General features: G+C 36.2%; 1 protein-coding gene across 1 annotated transcript in view; it reads right to left on the reverse strand.

Annotated features, from left to right (window-relative positions):
• Positions 1-23,807, reverse strand: part of SPOCK3 (SPARC (osteonectin), cwcv and kazal like domains proteoglycan 3) — a 192,489-nt gene that overhangs the window by 13,089 nt on the left and 155,593 nt on the right. Inside the window, exon 8 of the mRNA XM_065634057.1 lies at positions 8,171-8,290. Within this exon, the coding sequence (XP_065490129.1) occupies positions 8,171-8,290 (120 nt within the window). The remainder of the gene's footprint in view (positions 1-8,170; positions 8,291-23,807) is intronic.

Consider the following 23,807-nt stretch of genomic DNA (forward strand, 5'->3'; position numbering starts at 1 on the left):
AAGTAACCGTCAAAACTTTAAATTATGAGAAGTGCCTTCTCTCTGCAATGACTTGCTTCCTCTACTATAATATTGATAAAATAATACAGCTGTCACACTTGGATGTGATATACTTGACAAAAATGAGTCAGGAAAGCACTTAAGTACATACCTAGAGTTTAACTTGCTAATGTGGTTTGACACATGAAGGGGGCAAGCGATACAGAACTAAGAACCACACAATCACCAGGTGACCTAGAATTAGGAAATTAATTGCCTAAATCACAGACTACATATATTATCACTTTGAGTGCCAACCAAGAAAGCTGTTCTTACACATTTTTGACAATTGTGACACAAAGCAAAAAGCAGAAACTAAAGGACCAAAATTAGTATAGTGGAAGGATAGTAATTTATTCTTGACGATTAACTGCCAGGACGTTATACTGAGGAGAGCAAAAATTGCTGCTCAGATGTATAAATTATGAAGAAAGATTTTATCTTTCTCTTATTTTACCCACTTATTTGAAATCTATTTCCATATAACGTAATGAAATGAGCTTTTATGCAGCTATTTCTGAACATCATCTAAAACTAGTGAAAGTGAACAAAAGATATATTTAATGATTAAATGAATTTCACCTAATGCATATGCTGCAAGACAACTTTATCTAGAAGAATGCGAAGTACCAGCTTAAGCTCTTTTCCTCAGCCAAAACAATCCCAAGGGATATATCATTGAGAATTACATCCCTCCTCCATGGCTTACACACCAGCATTCAAAACATTTCCTCAAAAGGAACCAACAGACATGCTTCTGTGTTTCTGACTATTTCTCAAGGGAGAATTTCAACTCTTCGTAAATATAATCTGCTTTTCAAGGTAAAACTATTGTTTGCGTGCTTATGAAGCTCATAAGTAATAAATCCTTGTGTACATTGAGGAAGATAGCTTTGGACATTATGTGGAAATCAAAACAGCATACATACATATGGCTCACATATCGCATTATATAAAAATTGTTTATTTAAATGCCAAGAGAAGTAAACTGCATGATTCGTTCCGATACCAGTACACTTGCCAGTACAATACACTGAGAAATCATACATGTGAATAAACACAGATGTACTCTGCTAGTCCTGACTACCACCATCTAGACCATGGCTTTTACTTGTTCAGCATGCAAGCTGAGCAGCAAGAAGTTTTTCACTTGTGATGGATTTGTCTAGTATTTTGGCTATCAGAAAATCTTCACTTGACAGCATCTCACTGCTGAGGCCTTCCATGCACAAGCTGGGAACAACTTTTCCTTCTTAATGTACTTTCATCAGGACAGACCTGAGCAGGAAGGGCTAAAGAGAGGACTAAGTAAACGTGAATGCTTTCTGTCATATTTGCTGTTCACAAAAGTGCTGATCTAGGTGACTCATCCGGCTCCACGCTAGCCCAAGGAGGAGACAGCATTAGGCATAACATCCTCTGTCACCTGTCTAAAGTTGTAATATATTACTGCTCACCCTGTTTGCACAGATAGGAGTAGAGCCTGGGTTAGGGCAAGACATGGGGAAAGTACCAAAGGTCTTATGATAAACCTAGGATAACTGACTCATTTTACAACAGAAGGTACAAGGGAAAAAAATAAAGCACAGCTGAAATGCCTATTAAACACCCGTTAAAGTTTGCATCCTGAAGTCTCTCCTTTTCCACAGTTTTTTTTTTTAGAGAATTTTATAGGGAGGCGAGGGAGGACCAAAAAAAAAAAAAAAAAAAAAAAATCATCGAGATGAATCCTATTGCTGGAGGTTACCAGTTTGCTAATAGATTGATAAGTTCAGATGAAATGTATTCCGTGGGACAGCAGACTGACCATTTTATTAATAGGAATGACTGTTAAGGAAAAGTAGAAGATACCTGAGGAGGGAGAAAGAAAATGCTACACTGAACATCTATATATGTGTCGTGGTTTGATTGCGGGGTGACAATAAACTGTGGCAGATGTATTGTTAATCTCCTCCCCCTTCAGCCCCTCCCTCTCCCCCTTTCCCACTAAGGACAGGCGATTGGGAGGGAAATAAGGACAGAGAGAAGAGAGTTGGAAAAATTAAAAATATTTTACTAATGCTACCAATAAAAATAGAGAAAATAATACAAAATATACAAAACCAATCTCGAAAGTCCCAGCAATGGCTCCAGCAGATGTAGGGCCAGCACCCGAAGTCCTGGACTGGACTATGCAGCCAACCGGAACTGGATTCAGTCTGTCACTGGGCCTCAGTTCGCAGGGACAACTCACAAGGTCCTCTCCCAATGTCGGCCATAAGGAAAAGGGACGAGATCCTCGTGATCCCCCACTTTTATATGAAGTATGATGTGAATGGGATGGAATACTTTAGTTGGTCAGTTTTCAGTTCACCTCCTGCTTGCACATCTCACGGGATGCATCATTATCAATGACCTTGCATTCCATCGTTATGTCTACCAAAACATGTACCTAACTTTCAGGAAAACTGCAGTTAGTAAGATGACTTTAGCTGACAAGGAAATTCACTAAGAGAAACTTGTTTTTAACAAAACCAGGACAATATGTTTCATAGTGTATAAGGATAATTCTGTACCAAAGGTGGAGCCAAACAAACTTCACTCAGCAATACTGATTTAGTTCATTCAAAGTCTCAATTTTAGGTAAAGATGGATTTATAATTCTTGCTCAGAATTACTTCTAGGCTGGATTTCTTCTTCTGTACTCTTGCTTTAAGGATGTCTGGGTTACGCTAACCTGACACATGCAGAAAGTCATTAGAAGAACCTTTTCTTTTTTTTGCAAACTAGAAATTTGGTTCAGATTGCCAGCTTGTACAACTTTGCAGCATCGCTTGTGGGACATTTTTTGAGATAATCTCAGGAAGCAGCCAAATTCTCAGGCACTCAGAATTCTCAAGAGATCAAAACAGATGTTTAAAACTGCAGTTCTTTTTATCACTTATAACTATACAATATCTGTACAGGAGAGCACTGACAGGAGTAAGCAAAAACTTAGTGTTTCGCTTACGAGTTCTGCCTGTACATCAGGGTTTCCAGATATGCTTCAGCAATGAAGATGAGAGAAAATTTAATTTATCTCTGCATAATGTGAGCTGTGTCTCTTCATTGATAAGGAACTTAAGATAGTCAGAATGAAGTAAAAACCTCCAAGCAAAGATCTGAAATTGTTAATTTTATTTACAGTTTCCTACACGAAAATGGTCTTTTCCTGCTGCAAGTCTGTAAGGGTATTTGTCAATTTTAGTGTAATAATACCTCACCATGCTAGTTCTAGACAAGCCAATTATAAGTAATTTTCTTTCAGACTTGTATTTTTCTGTTATTTTCAAATTATTAGTGTATTAGATGCCAAATAATCATATTATTGCCAAGCCATGAGAAGATTCTCTATTACCTTTGGCCTCTGGTCTTCCAACGTGACAAGACACACAAGTGTTCTTCATAAATAGACTGTCTGTTAGCAGAAGTATTTGTGGGACTACGGTATTTTTGTGCTTTGCATTTGATGCATTACTTCCCTAGAGTTTTATCACACAAAATTAATACAGAAATAAACCAAATATTTTAAAAGAAGGTATGTAAAACCTCGCTTAGTTTTTCAACTCCTTATTTCCCTATCCACAAGGGAATAATAATGGAGGTGTTATTGTCATATGGGGGCAAAGTACCTTTTTCCTCTTAGTGTCATCTATTTAGACCATAAATGGCCTGAGGACAAGATTTAAGTGTTTATAGAGCATTTATAGTAATGATATTTCTAGATACACACACAATCTGAATGTATCTGGACACAAATGGGATTTTGGCAATAGAACCCTATTAATTACTTGAAACAGTCTAGTCTGCACTACTAATAAGATTCAGCTTTGGAAAAAAAGTTTCAGTTAAACAAAGTTGCATAACTCTTGGAAAAACACAACAGTGTAGGCACCTTACATTTTTAACTTGTTATCAGCACAATGATGGCTCTAGCAGAACAACTTGAACACTATTGTTTGTTTAGAAATAGTATTAATGATTGTAAGGATCAATGTGGACTATTTAATAGCCGGAACAACCCTGAGATGCACCAGTAAGGCACTATAAACTTGAACCACATCTACCTTGGTCAGAAGGACTGTGTCCAAGCCTTTTAATAAATCCTGTCCCAAGTGCCACCAGAGAGACAGAAATATGAAAAATCCTAAATGCAAACAGACAACCAGAAAGGATGTTACAAATTGCTTTTTTAAATGCAGAATGGTTTTTCAGTGAGGAAGGAACTCTGTAACAAGAATAAAGGACAGCCTGGGGGAAAGGGTGCCAAAACAGATCTTTAACTCCCCAAGAGTAATGAACTACTTCAAGGATCTACTAGAATAATTAGGACTCTGAAAGGGGAAGTTGCATTCAGGTGGCTTTTTGTCAAAGCTGTTGTTCTGTACAGATCACTGTGTCTCATGTGCTAAGTATAAGGTCATTATACATGATTAAGATTCATTTCTAGATGTAGCTCTCAGACACCCCTAAAATAGGGGCTGGACTCCCAGTACACTTAAAAATTAATATGCCTGATGCCTTGGACCTATTATGACTTTGGAAACCACCTTTGAGGGATGGATTTTATTAGGAATAGTACTCAAGAGTTTAGCTCTCAGTTTTAAGAATTTCCCAACGGTATTAGAAAGGACATTAGCATGTTGGACGGTTATAATTATTTTTGTTTCTTTATGTGTTTACAGGGACATAGTGACCTAATATTTTCTTCTAAACCACAGACATATTAATTTCTCATAATATGCAGTATCTTGTTGCCTCAAAATGAGAAATTTTGAAGTTCAAAATATACATACCAGAAAAACCATATAGATGCATTGAACTGTTTTTAAACAAGTTTTGCACCCCCTAATCCACAAATGAAAGAAAACTACTACTGATCATATATTCATGCAATCACTTTCTGTCTATAGATGGACTGCCTTTTTGCAGTAGGCTGTCAAATTAATTCAATCAAGTAAATATTGGCTATTTATAAAATCAAGTAAGTATTGTGCAAATAGGACCTTTTATATTTGAAAGTGATTTTTTTTTAAAATTAGATATATGCAATCTGAATAACTGACCACAGTACTAAACCACTACACTCTAAACAATTACTCTTCAAATGTTTTTTTGAAACACAGTTTTGTCGAAACACTCTTTTTTAAAGAGAAAAAGAAAAAAAGGTAGGACAAGCAATGCCTCACATGTAACCTCTTTCTCCAATTTGATTTGCTTTGTTTTAGTTAGAAGAAAATAAACAAGCCAAAGCCTGTCATCAAACTTCCACGTTTAGAACCTAGCATTCCTATAACAAACAGCGAACTTTGCAACATTCTTCTAATGAAAGTAGCTCTATTGTAAGGTTGATGAGGTGTATCTCTTTGAAAGAGAAAATCTAATAAATTCACATTTTGTACAACATTCTAGCTGTTCAGGATTAATTTCTGGTACCATTTTACAATTTTAAGTCAAACATTTCTGTTAGCACCCTGTTCACGAGGAATTTAAAATCAGTAGTAGAATGAAAACAGATTTTTCCACACAGATTATATTTCCTTACCTTTTGAATGAAAAGAGCCTTGGAAAGACTATTCTTAGAATAAAGAGTTGACTTGGGTGGCTATCTCTCAAAAAAAAGGCAGGGTAGGATCCAGTCTAACTTGTGCCTAAAATTTCAGGTGCCTCCTGAAGCACGTAAATTCTTTATACCATCAAAGGAGAGAACTTCATGACTTTGAAGGCTTCCAAAAGGAAATTCTGAAAACTGGGCCAGAAACACATTTTTTCCCTTCAATTGGAACAATTACATTTGTAAAGATCCTCATCTGAAGGCATTTAAAGGCAAATACATCTCTCTACCTGCCTTAGAAAGATTCCTTTACTGGCTCAGGTTAGGTGGGAAAGATCCCACAGACCCTAAATCTTTGCAGAAAGCTAATCAGAATGGGACAACAACATTTTCTTCAGAAGAGCTCCTCATGGTCACAGGCCTCACAGATCAAAGTGCTTCATGCAACTGAACAGCATGTTCTAAAAATACTCACGTATCTCACAATTGCTTTGGTCTACATAATCTAAGCAGATGGTTATTGTCTTCTGCACTGTAGATAAAGTGCCAAGACACGAACATTTAGGATGTACTAGATGTAAAATCAGCATTAGATAGACACCACTCAATCTATCAAGTGTTGCTAATGTTATAGTAAGTGACTATTGAAGTCTGAAAACAAACCAACCAGTTTGGATCACATAACATATTTCTAGGTGCAAAAATTGATAAGGTCCAAAAATCCACAAGAGACTTGCATTTTACTCACACATATTAGAAGCTTAGATCTTAAGTCTAAATACAGTTTTTGACAGCTATTCTAAAATAAAAACTTGCAAACAAGCACGCGATAAAATGAATGTGAATATAATATATCCACGTACACATCATGATACAAAGATCTGTTTCAAGTATAGATATTAGGACATATCACTGCTACTCGTGTGCCTACGGAAAAAAAGCCAAGGAAAACGTCTAAGAGAAAAAAAATCTCACACTCTTAAGAACTTTGTGCTTGCACTACATTTCAATGTATTTAAAGTATCAATTATGAACTTTACATTCCTGTATTACATAGAACTCAATTACTTGAAACATTGACTTTTTATTTTTGTATGCTGTAGTACCTAATAGCCGTACAATTGCTTCTTTTATCGCTGCTCAAATTTGTTTTTGAACTTTTAATGAATTCTCAGGCTTCTAAACAGCTGTGCCGCATTTTAGACCTTACCTATTTGTTAACCTCAACAAAGTGAGTATTCAGGAAAAAAGAGGACCCTGTGCAATGTTTCAGCTGACCTTTAACTGAGCGATGTACTAACACTAGCTGTATTATTAGATACATTTTATTTATTACTATACAATAAAAGCTTACTTATGAGCTGCAAACTTTGTATTTCTCTTGTTTTCATCACTGGATGAGAAGCAGATCACTTGACAGATATGGGCACCAATGAGAACGTAAATTGGAAATATATGTTTTTAAATGTATTTTTTTTTTCAATACCAAAAAAAAGTGACATTACTGTATTACCACCTTGCCTCAGAAACTTTCTTCTCAATGTTAAGTATTCCCAGATAACACAGAATTATTCATATTTCCTTAGCATGTGACATTTCTAATTAAATGAAATTCACAGATTTCTTGAAAAAAGAACAAGTAATGCTACAAATAGCGATCAAACAAAAGCTTAAAAAAAAACCCCAAATACTTAAAAAGTTAATAACGAAAGAACTAAGGTAAGCAGCCAGTGGTGGCCAAGCTCTGTAAAACACTCTAGAGGAATTCATAGTCTGCTCTTCATATTAATGAAAGGTAGAGTTTTATGGCTTATGAAATCTAATTTGACTCTCCTTCGCAGTAGGACATCACTCTTGAAACTATTATTGCACGCTTCAATTGCTATTTTAAATAAGCCCTTTGATAATTACATTTAAAAACTTTACTACTTTCCACAACAAAAAAACCTATTTAAATATTTGAGAGAGTTAAAATCAAATTATGCCCCCTACTGTTTCCACTTCCTTAGCACTCCCGAGTCTTTTTCAATTTGAAGTATATCCTTGAAGATTACTTTTTACTTACAAGCATCTCTCCCATGTGTTTTTCTGTGCTAGTACCTACAGTGGCATCAACTACCAATGATGGGTCACACATAATTATAGCTCCTGTATATTATTTGTTAGAGCTAGTCATTCAGCAACTCACTTTTCTCTTTGGAAAAGTTGCTCAAAATCCCTATTTGTTTCTTCTCTTTTGCCTCCTTAAGCAGCAGCTAATTACCAAGCTGTATCAAAAAACCAATTTGATAGCATTCAGAAATGAAAGCATTGTGAATGGTAGCGCCACACGTTCTTACGAGCAAGAGACCTGCCAAACAATGTTGAAAGTTTAAAGTTAACATCTTCTGTCAGTACTAAGCCATAAATAAGAAATTAACTTTAGAAAGGCACAAAGTTGTGGTTTTTGTACACATCTATTTAAAGCACATGAGAATAAGGCAAGTCTTAGCCATGGAAATACTAAAGTACAGAAAAGTTTAAAGAGAACATCAAATAGGACAAGTACAAATCTCTTACTGGTTCTTTCAGGCCTCTGAACAATCCTGGTCTTCTTATTCTGAATTCCACTTTCATGAAGTGCCTTAAACCAGTCTCTCAATCTGTTTGCAACCTCCCTGAATTCCAGATCACTGCACACTGAAAAACAAAATGCAGAGCTGTTTAATGCTTTTCTCCTGGGTGCTAAATGGAACTTTTCATACTTTACCAAAAGAGTAAATCACATAAAATAATACAAACATACATGTTTCACAGCTTTCTTTAATCCCTAAAGTTCAGTTTCGTTACTTAGGTATGCCTTTGAAACCCAATTAAGGTCCTCAGAAATAAATACCTGATGTATAAAGCAATTATAAAACTATACATATATAGAAATTAAAAGCATGCTTTGCAAACTACTGCAAACGACTGTAAACAGTTCTAGCACAGATATTTTCCCATCTTACTGTAGATGAAGCTGTATGGCAGAGACACACATGACAGTCTTCTGGAGTTTCATTTCTATGTTTGTTAAGGTAATAGTAGTGAAAGTCCTACCAGAACAGGTCAGAGATGTGATTTTGGCAGATAATGCAGGAACACCTAACTTGCTTTCCTATGCTGAAGCATGAAAAGAAGAAATAGGGTTGACAGGGAAAGTGCTTCAAGAGTGTCCTGAAAGCTTTTTTGATTTAATGTAGTTTTATAAGCCAACATTCATGATCACCTAACTGCAACGAGGCAACCATACAGCCACTTGGTGATGGAAAGGATGGGTCCTCTGACCAGAAACAGCAAAGGCAGAAAAAGCATGCAAGCCCAAAGAGAGCACCTGTAGCACCAAGAGCAGCAGATTAGTAGCAGACTGGCTGAAGTGTTGTACAGTAGTTAGTACTGAAGGCAGCAGCTGCAGAAGATAACAAAGGTGTGCAGTGAGGAGCCTATGCACCTTCACTATCAGGCTGCTGGAGAAGACAAAGAAAAGGTGTGCTCGGAGCACGCAGATATCCCTTCCAGAACTCTGTTTTCCCATTTCATGTGTTTGAGAGAAGCTGGGAGGAAAAATAATGGGATCTGGAAGAAGACAAAAGCAGGAAAGGCACTGGATGTATGCTTCCCCAGGTAACAAAATACCTTCTACAGCCCTTGTCAACAGTTATCACTTCCAAATCAGGATTGTTTCCCAGATCTACCAGTAACCGACAGTCTGAATAGCTCACACCTAAGTTAGTAGAGCTTCACAGTGATGCTCTCGAAAATAAATCTCTAGTTCAGCTTACTCTTCCTTTATTATATAGCAATCCATAGTATTTGATGACATAGCCTTCAGCATACTTTATAAAATTGAACAACACTGTGAAACACCTATTGGTATTTTAGAGTAAGATTGAAACATGTCATTATGTCAACAGCTATCAATGCATGTACAATAGCAGGCATCTAAGTACTTGTTTATTCATTCTTTTCTGAAGTCTCTCTTGAGACTTTGATTCTCTCCATGAAAGACTTAGGTGCAATCTAGACATACTTTTGCATATATTATGAACTGACATTTTTATAAAACTTGTATTGTTTTTTTCTCTTGTGCAATGGAACAATTTTTCTTCTGATAATTTGATAGGAAACTGGGGAAAATTCTTCTTTACGATATATGAGCATGTATGCTCAAAAATGTCATATTGCAACAACTAGATGAAAATGGTCTTCTGAGCCAAGATAACAGATCATAATCCAAACTTGCAGGATTTCTACATTTGCTACAATGACACCTTCCTTTACCAATCCATGGACTAGCTAAAAGGTCAGCATAAAGAATCAGATATTAACTAACTCGGGACACCCTGCTTCTCTTTAACTTACCCTCTTGTTACAGGTGAAATAGAATAATATTGTTTCCTTCTCTAACTACTCTCCCTTGGTTTAAGAGAAAGACTTTTAGAATTGAATCAAAGGGTATGGAACACAGCACAATCATTAGGGGTACGTGACCTGACACCTAACCACTTTGATTTATCTACCCTGCACGATACAGTGTAATACTACCACAGGTCCCAGAAATAACATAGCTACATCAACGTGGTGTACTGACTGGGCTATTTTCATCTACTTCTAACTTGTCTATATGCAGTGCTACTCTGATTAACCTCTGATGCTGAGGTGACCTACTCAGAGCCAGCATACAAGCTCATTTACAGGCACAACACATACATATATCCATATAGTAATATATTTGTGTGTATACATATAAATAAAAGGAAGAGCATGAGGAAGTGCCAGCTACAAGTAAAAACTTAGCTTGAATAACATTAACAGAAAGATGCACATGGCAGCTGTGTGATGGAGAGAATGTATTAATTCCTGCTTTCTGTAGAAGCAGACAAACAGTCACACTGAAGCTAATCATCTCCTAAGCTCATTGAGGTGTAAAAACAAGCATTAAGAAAAAAAAGATAGTGTCTCTTTGGCTATTAGGTTTAAGAATAAAATGTTTCAGCATCTGGTACTAGCTACTGTCACACAAAATACAACATAAAATGACACTTTCTGTGCTCCTGTGAACTGCATCCATTTCAAAATGGAAAGGACATATGGCACATTTTAGGCATTAAACACATTCCATACCAGATCTTGCAAAAATACAATACAAATTTTAAAAAAAATCTCATTTCAGGAAGAATATATTTTTCATGATAAAAGACAAAAATTGGGGGAAGGTAAATCTAGGAAGTAGCACAAGGACTTTTGGGAGGTCGTGATGGGCCTGTCAGCTTTAATGTCAAGCAAGGTGAAATGACATGATAAACTCTCATTTCCTTTCCTCTCCCTTCCTAAAATCTGTGCTTTCTGCTTGTCATGCTGATTTCCTGTGCTTCCTGCCCTGGAAAAGCAAGAAGCCAGTGGCTGGATAACATGCTGCCACTGTAAGAAGTAGGTGTGGGATAGGATGTATTATAGCAGCTTTCTGTTCTTGCTCCCATCCCTGTCTCAGGTACACACCGATTAGCGTTTCAGGAAAGTAGCTGTCACCGGCACTACTTCTGGTTCACTTCCTTATCCTTTCCATGGGAGTAGCAGAGACATCTCCAGAGAAACTGTAAGATGGGTGACTGGGGCTGGGATCCTGTTCCTGCTGCAGCCTGCCACCCCAACCTCTTCTTTCACCAGTACCTTCAACTGGGCTTGCATAGTAGAAGCCTGATCACAGCCCAATGGTATTACAATGTGCATCAACCTGGGAAAGGATTATTTATTCTATAAAACATCTTAGAATTTCAGTGAACCAGACAGCAGGTCTGAAATGATTTGAAAATTATTTGGAAATTAAAATATTCTCTGCTTAAACCTTAAAAAGTAGGAAGCATCCAACTTTCATAGCACAAAAGAAAGAAAAGACAATAAGATAAAATATACAAAGTTCAGATTACTTAACAGCCAATTCATCATCAAAAGAATACATGAGTAAATATGTTACTGTTTTCTTTAAGAAACATCAAGCAGAGTTGATCAAAAGTTAGAGAATCCTACCTCCATTTTTTAATAGTTTTTTAGTTAATAAATTCATTTATGAAAAAATACATACTTAGAAGATAGGCAGCAACGACTTCATTGTACATAAGTCACTATAGACTGGCAATTTTTTAGTAACAACAGATATTTCTGCCCACACAAAATATGAGCTGAGACGAATTGCTCACACACTCAGTGCAGCAAAAAAAAAAAAAAAAGCTGCATATATACAAGAAACACTAAAAAGTGCATTGATTTTTGCCACATATGTAAGTGCCCATGAACATATATGATTAAAATTGCAGTAAAATACTAGAATTTATAGGTCATTGAAAGAATAAAAAATGGTGGCGCTTAAATATTAGCTTTATTTGTTATCAGCTTTTTGAGCATTTCTATATCAAATCTGTACACAGATTCCATATTACTTCTTGGTATAATATTATACTACTATTGGACTTTTCGTTTCCTTTTTGTTTCATAATAAAGTCATATTTCTATAATGTAGCCAAAATGACTAAGGCAATATTTGTACATTCTGAGTAAACTGAGGGCCTCACATTAGAGAAAGGATCCCATTTCATGTTCCATGAGTCAGCCACGCATACACAAACTGAAGATTCTTATCACACAGGTCATTAAAAAAGTATAAAATACTTTAACATCTTCCAAATTAAAGTTATGATTTTGAATGTCAAATAACTTCAACTATATAAAAGTTTTTTCTAAAAGCATTATCACACTTCAGATTTTTGCTCCTGTTTTGATATGTAAGAATGAAAGAAGTAGAAAATAACCTTTAAAGTAGTAAAATAATTTAATTCCCACTCACACAAAAAGTTATCAATAACTTTTGTTCAACTTTCCACAACATTTAGATGAACATAGAACAGATGTAAAAGACTTCAGTCTAAGAAGTAGCTTTCAGAAAGTCATAAGAAGCAGAAAACAACAGTCAGACATTATCACAGTTACAAACATTTTTTTTTCCAGAGGAGCTGGGCTGTACAATGTAACCCTGAGTTATGCTTAAGTGAAATCTTTAAGTCACATAAAAAAAAAAATCAGCTATATTTACTGAAAACATCCACATTTGGCTTTGTTTCTCATCTGTACCTGCCTCAGCACTCCGCATTAATTCACATGGATTTATGTGAATAAACCTTGTATTCTGCAACAGAGAGGAAGAGCCTAACACTGTTCACTAGAACACTATTTGCTCTTGAAATGTGCTTGCTCAGGGTTACACTACATGGTGAAAAATTATATTAATTAATGGGTTGATGAATTCAAGAATATGTATAGGGACTTTTTTGTCTCTGTGATCAACTTCTAAAGACACATGCTGCTGAAATTATTGTACACACTGGTCTGTACTGATTTAAAATAGGTCAAGATGAGGTAATTCAGATCTATTCAGACTATTATTTCACCTGATAGACTGGGAGACGAATCTTTAATGGTGAAAGTCAGACAGTAAAGGTTGTAGAAGGTTAGACAGTAATCAAAAAATGCATATTAAATCACATGAATCCACTTAGGAACCTGCCAAGAAGTACTTCTGGTTTTGTCTAATGCGGATGCAAGGCATTCCTGCTATTACAATCAATTATAGTAGCCATTAAGAGAATTAGTGTGGGGTAAAATGAAGTCACTAGCTCAAAGGTTACTGAAGTCTCCTGTCATTTCAAGTAATAAAAACTGTCTCTTAAAACCAACACATACAGCTATGCAAAAAAATGAAGGGATCTGAAAACTTACAGGCAACCAATCCAGAAATATCTTCATAATAAATATTATTTAAATGTTAGGTGGAACCAACTGTTCAATTTGTTTTCACATATAGTAAATGTTACAATTTGTGTTGGCATTTGAATATAATTTACTGATTGGAAGTAGAATATTTGAAAATGCTAATCAGTATGTGTTCTTTCAGTGCCCTTCAATTCAAGCTAATTGATAAAGTAGTAAAAATAGTTCTACTGAAAGCTATAAAGACATGCACAACATATTTTGGGACTAGCATAACAGATTGAATTCCCTAACATATTTAAGACAGTCTTAGCTTTCTGACATAACAGAAAATAGGTTATTTTAAGAGTGTATACTTTCTATACAAACACACAGAGACATACATATAAAATTATCTGTAGTATAACAAGTGTAAATCATTACCATATTGACATAACGCAAACTGAAATACTGAAGCATTAAGAAAGAACTTTTGTTAAGTGAAGGGTCAAGAAGCAACTTTGGGAAAAAAAAGGTAATATACACACCCCATACTATGTAGCAGCATCATTCACAATAATTTATGGGACTACAAGGCTGTAGATAGAACCTGTGTCTGTCTGCTTTGGGAAGAGGTATTTTCACCTACTTTTTCAGCAGCAGACCTCGGGTCAGTATTCAATTCTAAGAGCAGAAGACCTAACAGTTGTGAAGGAAGCTATATAAACCTAAAGAAATTATTAGCACACTGTTTAACAGTAACTTAAATGTAGGACTCACCCATTGATCTGTCTTATTTTGTGTCTCGCAGCCGGAATATTCCTAAAGTCTTTATATAAAATAACATGACACTTCCATTCCCGAATGTACCAATGGCCAGTTATCCTGAAAACCAGGATTTACTGATGATACGGGCAGTGGGATTAAGCTGTAGAAGATTAAGGCTTTGTTTCAGAGAGACATACAAAGTACCTTGCCCTGCCAGAAGGTACACTTTCAAGACTCCACTATTGCATCATGTGGTTGTGCTGGCCACACAACTCTATTGTGTTTCAAGAAACACATTCCCTACAACCATGACTGCAGAAGATCATCCCCAGCACACACAGTCTCATGCAATTGGGCAGAACTATATTCATAAATTCGTGTGTATAATAAAATAACCAAGAAGTAAATTTACAGAGAGCATTTAGTCAATTTGAAGAACAGGGTACACAGCCACCACCTCCTACAGTAAACTAGGAATTACTCCATGTGAGATGGATAACTTAACAATCAGTGTGTGCTAAAGCAAGACTTCTGATCATCGCAATGTTTTCTATGTGTTGGAATCAGTGCATATGAACACAGAATCACAGAATAATTCTTGCTGGAAAGGAACTCCAGAAGGCATTTGGTCTTACCCTCTGCTAAAAGCAGGTCTACTTACATCAGGTTGCTCAGAGCAGTGTCTAGTCATTCATGTCCTGTGATCACTGTGCCATTCCCATGAAGGTTCCTCACTACACAAAAGACTACCCCTCTTCAAAAGGAACAACATACTACTATCTTGTAACTCTATACCATTTTCCCTAAAAAGTACAAGAGCCTTTTCTCATTCTGTATCTTGAGGATTGCGCCCATCTGTCCAGGATTGCTAGACTTCCAGAAACCCGGTTACAGCAGCAATTCGGACTCAGGTGTGAGCGGAATTATTGAGAGCTGATGCTTATGTACTCCAATGCCCTTTCAATGCATCACCTACCGTTCATGTACTACTGTATGGCTGTGCAGTAAATCTTATGCATCTGAGATGCACTGATTGACGGCCCATCCAGCATGTCCATTTAAATATACTTTTTTCCCAGAAAGCCCTGTGTGAAAATATGGTAACCCTAATAGTGCCATTAGAATTCAGTGCTGTCTTTAAAGACAGCATCTACTAAAGTAAACTGGAACGTTATATAAAGTGTACCTACTCAGTGTCAGTACTCTGAGAGGCTGCCATTCTGCATAAGTTTATGAATTTAGCCTTGAGGAAATGATTGCTCGAACCGAGAAGTCCTGACTCCAGACTATGGGCTAGTCCCCATTTGGCTAACTCTGAATGTCTAAGAACATCAGAACTAAAATTGTATGCAAATGGCCATACAATTCCTGCAATATGCAGCAGCACTTCTAGCTCTGTATCATCTCCGTCACAAATGGGAAGAATAACATACAAAGAAGTGTGGTCACAAAAAACAATAAATTTGGCAGAAGGACAAAAAGCCCTTCAAACTTATAACTAAAGGATGGGACAGTCATTTAAGTCATCTTTTTACAGTCCCATATGTATAACCGGAACTTTTTTTTTTAAAAGGCTATAAATTGAAAAACTTCATATGTATATTTCTACTTTTATAAGCTCAAGAAGTTTATTAGCCATCTGCTGCCTCTAGAGTGAAAGATTTTAGGACAATACCTTAAGTTAACAAAAAAAAGCATTCTGATTTCCTTACTATTTAACTAAACATAATGAATTTTCTACTTCAGTTAGTCTATGTTACGAGTTAATTAATATAAATGCTGCAGATACCATATCGGGGAACTGCAGCTGCTTATTCTTACTGCCTCAAATTAATGTTCCATACAGACATTCTGCTCACGATTAATGTTTCATAAAATTTAAAATTATTTCAATTACATTACATTTTTATAGAATAAATCTGAGGTTTTTGTGTCCTCACAGTTTTAAAGACTTCACATTTAAATGCAATGACCATTTCTGAGTGCAGGAAAAATAGTAGTAACCACAACATATAAAATTTATGTCTTAAGATACTATTTTCAACTTAAAATACGTAAACTTACTAAAACATTGCAATTAAATAAGACAATAGTAATTCTTTAACCTGTCAGAAGTATCACAGCCTATTGTGGAATTTGTTAATTTATTTTCTGGAGGACAGTTGGTATATATGGCTTCCTTTGCTACCTGCTGCTAACCTCTAGTGTTGCTTATAATTTCTCATCATGCTCTGTTATTCCAAACTATTAATTTCTGATAATGAAAACTATATTATTAATCTATAAGTTGCATGCTTACAAAGCTGGACAGAAAAAAAAAGTTAGATAGCAAGGAGACACTTCCCTGAGACATGCTATATTTCAAGATCTTTTCATTCCCAAATATTTTATATATTCAATTGAATCCAGTATTTCACATAACGGAAGGTATGGGAAGTAACAATTTTCTTAGTGGTGAAAGCTTTTCAGCCAAGCATACCTGAAAGGTGAGGTAGTTTTCCAAATTCAGTTTCAAGGACTCCTGAAAGCACTACTCAGCTCTGGTACAGAGTCAGGACATTTTGTTCCTTTCAAGGATGACACTAACAGGGTCCTGAATAAGACTTTTTTGCATTTCACATAAAACACCTTGAAGCCCCGTAGGCAAGGATAAAAAGATCACTGAACAATGCTCTTTATAAAGAAAACTTAAAAATACATATATATTATTTCAATATTTGAAATTAAACATTTTCTGAAATCAGAAGTGCTCTGTGCTGATAAGCAGCTTTAAAGGTCTCCCACACCAGGTAACTGTGCACAGAACCTGGGAGGGACTGAGGGACCTTTGCTATTGTGAGAGAAAATCACCATTATGCCCTGGTAAGACTGTCTACTCATTTGCATCTTTTCAGGGAAGAAGAGTAGAATTGAACACTGGGTTGAACAGTCATGGACTAATCGAAATTAACTAAACTCTGTTCTGCAAGTGTCTGGCATAAAGGAATTTTACATCACATTCAATCCCACTAATGTCTGACAGATTTAAGGCTGGCACTGCAGCAGTTTTGTTTTTTTCATGCTTAGATTGTGATCTGATACTTTAAACCACTTTGTACTTACCCTAACCATTTGCTTGTGCGTCCTTCTTGAATGTTTTATTACTAACATTGCTCATAATCACTTAAAATTGTGCATTAAAGAGCACAGTTGCCTACAGACCATCCAGAGAGGACTGAGAGGGTGGAATGACTCCAACTTAGCTAATTATTTGTGTCTTTCCTAAAGTGAGGCTGTCAGAAATAGACAAGCTCTTTCTATACTACTGAAAAAAAATATGGCGGTCAATCCATTAAATCAGCAATGTAACAGCAGGATCCACTCCCATTGCCATAGGAATCACATGCACTGAGTTGCAAACTCTGCTACACTGTCCCACCACCTCATGGAAATCAGAACTCTAGTTAAGTAAATGTAATCTGCAGCTGTGTCTCCATACAAATTCACTAATCAAAAGTTGAAGGAGAAATGAAGTAATGATTTAAAAGAGACATGATTAGGGTACAAATATCTGCAATGTTTACATGTGCATACATGAAATATGTTAGCGAAGTGCAATTACATTTTGCTAGTCTACGCACTGAACACCAAACGGATCGTTCATGAATCTCTGATGTAGATCAGAGAATTTTTATGAGATGTATATGAATATTCATAGAGATAACAACGTATTTAGCCTTGGTAATTTCAAATTTCCTATACATCTTTTAAATCCAGAATCCTGCATTACCAACAGTGACCCTACTGAATTACAACTATTATTTTTTGGAGAGGAAGGGGAAACTTGTTCAAAGTGCTGTTTTATAAATAAGTAAGAAGGATATGAGAAGCACCGGTGTGGCATGTGGATATCTGATAGGATACCATTGGGAGACTTTGCGAATTAAAGGACTGTAAATCTGCTGCTTTTTCGTTCATATAGTCTGTAGGAAGAAGTCCAAGGAGAAAACTAGTCCCAGAGGTCCATCTGAAAGAGGAACAAGCTACTTTACCTCAGCAGAGAGTCTGGCAGTGAACTAATAGTGTGGATAACCGAGGACAAGAGCCAAGGAACAAACCAATGAGCTATATTATTTGACAGTGCAAATATACCCTTATGTGCTCTCCGGTATTCTTTCACTCCAAGTTTGCAGCCCAGAAATGGAAACCACCTCATGTTCAGTATAAGAAGAAATGGCTCCAGAACAAGTTAATGGTCACTGAACTATTCTGCAAGGCATGACAACAAAAACAAATACATTTTGGGTGCTGTCTTAGTTTAAGGGACAGATTTAACACCTTTTAAAGGGAAGATATTTAACTGCAATGCTGAAGATTAACTGAGTATACTAATAAACTGCTTCACCATTGTGCAACTATGAAATAAGTATGTGTAAGTTTACCCTTAGTAAAGCTTTAAACTTTCTACAGGAGAAGAGAAAATAAGACTTCCAGAGGTTGGCACCCTTCTTTCAAAATAAAATTGTAAAGATAGAATTAATGAAAAAAAAGGAAAAATTTCCACAAAGAAAGCTTTCATTTTTTTCATAAAAATGTTCATTTTTTTCAATCTGTTCTACTGAATGACGTACTGAGATTATGCAGGCTTTGTCTGAGCTGACTGGATTCTAACCCCAAGGCTGCTTTATTCCCACTACAGATCAGGGTCCATGCATGTAGACACAATACAGATATCCAATTGAACTTAGTAACAGCATGTGATTTTCGTAAAGCTTGAACTATGCTTTTCTGCTCTAACATATCCTGTCAGTGAGCAACAAAATAGAAAGTTCTTCGTCTATATAGCCTTTCCATTTAAATTGAACAAAGACTGCAACAGAGGAAATAGAAGACATTTGCCATTTGACAAGGTGCATTGAATAACTCTCCTAAACTCTTATTGTCCCCTGAGACACCAAAAATAGAAACTAAGCCGTCTGAATTGGCAACAGAAGACCCCATATAAGTTTAACAAAATCAAAGCTCTCAGTGAAGTTAATGTGCAAGGCCATCAGAGACTTTGTACCTTTTGTCACTTGCAATAACACCAAATACAGTGTTGAGAAAATCCAGCTATAACACTGCCACTTAAGATTTCAGAAAACTATAAACTTTCTCCAGAATTGACAGCATTTCTTTTATTAAGATGAATGCTTGGTCTCCAAATGGCTCAGTGCATTCTTCTGATATCTATACATCTATGAAATTCATTCTAGGAAATGCATGGTGCTCCTTTGGAACACTGTGGTAGCTGAACAAGAACTACAGTATGTATTAAGTTTTGAGCTCATCAGAGAAGAAAATCAGGCTTCAATCAGGAAATCTGCAAAAGGAAGAAAAACTGAAGAAAGGGCTGTAAAACTGCAAGTGAATGTACTCCCTTAACCTCCTCTGCAGGGAGAAGCAGCTTACTAGATAGGAAAAGGAGAAGAAAATTGTGACTACAGCAAATGCAGCAAAACACTAACAATCCATCATTAAGAATGACAATTCAGTGGCTGCAGAGCCATGTGTAAGGGTGGCTGCTTATGGTCAGACCAAGCTCTATCAAGGCTTACGTCTTGTCTCCGAGAGTAGCTCTTCACAGATGCTGTGGAAAGACTGGTATTTACATGGTATGTCTCCTCCTGCTTGATCCATAGCACAGAGATGTCTTGGGTTCACAGATTGAGGCAGTGTCTCCAGTAATTTTGTAAAACAGATATGACCTACAAATACTGGAATAAACTTCTCAAAAATTGGCCCCTGAGAAGAAATGGGCTGTGTGGGCTGTGGGAGAATGTAAGAGCGACAGTGGTACGTCAGACCAAAGGCTCATCTAGTCCAGTACTCAGTCTCCAAGAATGGAAAAAGTAGATGCATAGTGAAGCCCATAACAACAGAACAAGCACTTGCTTGATCTCAAATCACTTGTGGACAAGGGATTTCTAAAGCCAGATATGAATCTATATAGTTAGTAACACTAATCTAGTTTCTCTCTTGGAGGCCTCAACCCAAGGCATGTGTAATAAAAAAAAAAAAATCCACAAATTTTAAAATAAAATTTCAGGTCATGCTTTTAGATATAAAACCAAAACCAAAAGGACACAAATACACTGAATACAAAACATGATGCTAGTTTAACATTAAATAGCTGTTCTTAAGTCCCTAAAATATGTCCAAGTCTTCACTAAGACACCCAACCTTCTGACTGTTTCTCTCAGCTCTGACAGATACCAGTGTTATCTGTACAGCCATCAACTCATCTGGTTCAAACCACATATAAGAAATGGTCATTCTCAGAGGGACGGCTCTAAAGAAAACCATCAAATCATCTTTATATGTTTGTATTCCTCATATAAGATGGGTGTGTTACAGAGAATCTTTAATACACCGATTAAACCAAGGTGCTCCGTGACGTTAAAGACCACCAGATCAAAATCAAGCACCATAAGGGATCAGTCTAAAATTCTTGCTCATTTCAATACAGCCAGAATTACATCCCCACTTGGGTGCTGTCTAGACCAGCTACTTGGTCCTTTGAAGAAGGAAGGAACGCTAACACTGATTAACGGACATCTTGGTGGTCATTTAAACAATTTTGTTGACATTTTTTGCAACAAAAAATGGCATTTCATAAGTTACAGTCCACTGAAATAAAACAAAATAACCTCTTTGCTTCAAGAAATGTAACAATATTTTTTGAAAAAAAGTCATAAAATATAACGTATTGTACCGTAGACAAAAATCTATACAAGAACGTACATTGCTTTTCCATATGGTGATTAAGGACCTTTCAAGACAAAAAGAGTATGGACAATTAGAGATGCCAGGCAGTAACCTATTTAGTTATAGTTTTGCTTGTTAATCATAAAGCATGGAAGGTATTTGAAATAACTGGATGTGCTGATTATCAGCACCATTGCCTACAGCTGAAAAGAACTGTCAAATGTCATCAACTGTGAACCTCTTCACCACTGCATCTGAGACTTCGAATAAACTATTACCCCTAATAATGGCATCACTGTTCTGTATTATTTGCAAAATTCATGAAACTATTTAAACTGTCAGTGACATCAGTACTTGGTCAGAAAGAGTCTGAAAAGAATGCATCAGTAGCTGAGGCTTTAAAAGCAAAAACCAAACCAAACCAGTATTTAATTATTTTAAGAAATAATCAAATGTCTACTGATAATGGTTTTGAAGGTATCCTAGTAAGAGCAGTGAGAAATATTTAGTGTGAAATTATGTCAATTTTTTGCATAGACTCTTTTGTTCTTTGTCAAAAGATTTTTAACACAATTTTCTTGTTATAATTCAGGCAGCATTATATTTTATGTTACTGAACTTCAATTTCATGCATGTTTTGCTTCTGCTTTTTGTGGGCTATGCTCTTAAAAGTATTTTGTATTTCTGAAAACACATCAATAACTACAGAGAAATGTGCAGAAATATATTACAGTGATATATGAATTTCAGTGGTCACACAAAAAGCAGTAAAAATGATACTCTCAGGTCTTCTTTCAACCATGATCACCACTAAGATCAACATGGCACTACAGAGTCCTGAGAAATGGTTATATTCTAAGGGGCCAGCTGGCTCACTAGGCTATTCAGGTAGTTTTTAAAGACACAGGAACTGGCAGTCATACATGAACCAACCGTGGTCAAAAATCCAAGTGATTTTGTCATGACTGCGCTGAGCTCAGCAGGATGTTGCTTCCCTGTCTGCATGGCTCATTGCTTCAGTTTCAAGATGTTGATTTGCACCTCCCTGACTTTCAGACTACAGCAGATTCCTGTTTAGCAAGGGGAAGCTGAGGCACAGCAAATGTGTGGAGGCAGAGATTACTGGATTCAATAGCAGGTACCACCAACAACAGAATTTACGTGCAGAGTAGTGGGTTCAAGTTTAAGAGCTTCTACCTAGCTCTTATTTCATTAAATGGGTAACCTGGGTCCACTTAGTGGGAATTATGCTACTGATTTCAGTAAGGGCAGTTTCTCCTTCACTTAACATGAAAAACCTCATTACCTTATTGCAGCATAAAGTCCACCTTTCCTCCTGATTCAACAATTTGAAGGCTATAGCATGCCTACAGCCTGAATACCTGAGGGGACTTGGCATTTTATTCAGTTGTTGCTGTCCATATGTATTACAAATGGACACTGTCAACATATGTTTCTACTTTAAGAGCCAAGGTTGCTATTATTTCTTAATAGGCAAGCTACTTATATAAGAAAACAGTGGTTTAGTCTCATTTTATATTGAATTCCTGTTTTAGCAACAAAAAAAAATGCTATGGTTGCTAATGGCTTAATAAGAGGTGGTAAATATGAGGGAGAACAAATATAACATAATCCTATAACATACCGTACACAACACAGAGCACCTTTGTTATAATTTGAAGTCAATCCTGGAAGACTAATTTATGGTTTTATTGTTTTAAGTAGGACTGGATGTAGTAAGTACTTTGAAAAGGTCATTAAGTATACAGAATAATTTTATTTAAAATAATACTATTCAGTAATTACTGAATTACAGTATTAGATCAGCAGGAAATTGCTTTAAGTAATATTTGACAACTAAAATGTGACCACTGTGGAGCTTTTTTCATTTAACTTGATTTAACATCCGTGCAAACTTGACTTATAAGCTCGGTTGTTTCTTATAATGTTAAGACACTTGCAGGTTTGATTTTTGGGTGTTGTAGTGGCTTTTTTTAACCATTCCTACTGTATCCCCCGGAATACAAATCCAAACTGGATTAAGGATTTAATCACAGACAGGGATAGAGAAGAGCAGGCCCTATACGTGCTTCTTTGCCACTGTGCCACAGACCAGCACCTCAGCACATGTGCAAACCAGGCTATGAGTGTTCCTGGTCCTGTTCAATGGAAAACCTCATTAGTTTACATCATTGATATTTTATGTTTAAATCTTATTAAAGTAAAGGTATCTGACTTTGAGCAGAACCAGCTGAAGAGCATAGCATTCATTCTGTTGGCTCAGCCCTGACAGCAGCAGCAGAGAGCAGACACACTCAAAGCATCACCACTAATTCTGCAGCGTGTGCAAAAAGGCGATAGCCACTTTAAAGCTTTTGCCACAGTTGACTAAAGACCTGATAAAAAGTCAAAGACACTTTAAAGTGTTGTCTACTGATAATCATACATGAGTAAGTGAAAAATGAAAATCTAAGAAGACTAAATAGACTTGACGCGGGACATGATGTAGCATGGCCAGCAGTTGACATTATGGTAATCTATCATAGTTTAACTTTCAGTGTGAAAAAATTCAGTACAACTTCAACTGGTAATTTCTGAAACTGGCCAGTAACTTCAGCTATGGAAAGATTTTTTTTTTTAATTACATTGAATCCTATCATTTCCAAATGTATATGAGACGTTACAATCAGAGCAGACAGTCCACTAAACCCACAGGCATTCCATTTGCAACTTAAAATGGTATCATAACATGACTGTTTAAGCCTCAGAACATAAAAATAAAACAAAAAAATCGTGAAAGCTTTAAGCTTTACAAGAAGCACGTTTTACTGTACAGGCCGAGAAGAAAAAAAGATTTAAAAAACATAGAACAGAACTCAGTTTTATTATCTTTACGATACTGGAAAGTAAATTTGTGAATTTTGCAGTTGATGCCTCGAGACAT

This window comes from Caloenas nicobarica, chromosome 4, assembly GCF_036013445.1.
Source record: "Caloenas nicobarica isolate bCalNic1 chromosome 4, bCalNic1.hap1, whole genome shotgun sequence".
NCBI classification, from domain to species: Eukaryota; Metazoa; Chordata; class Aves; order Columbiformes; family Columbidae; genus Caloenas; species Caloenas nicobarica.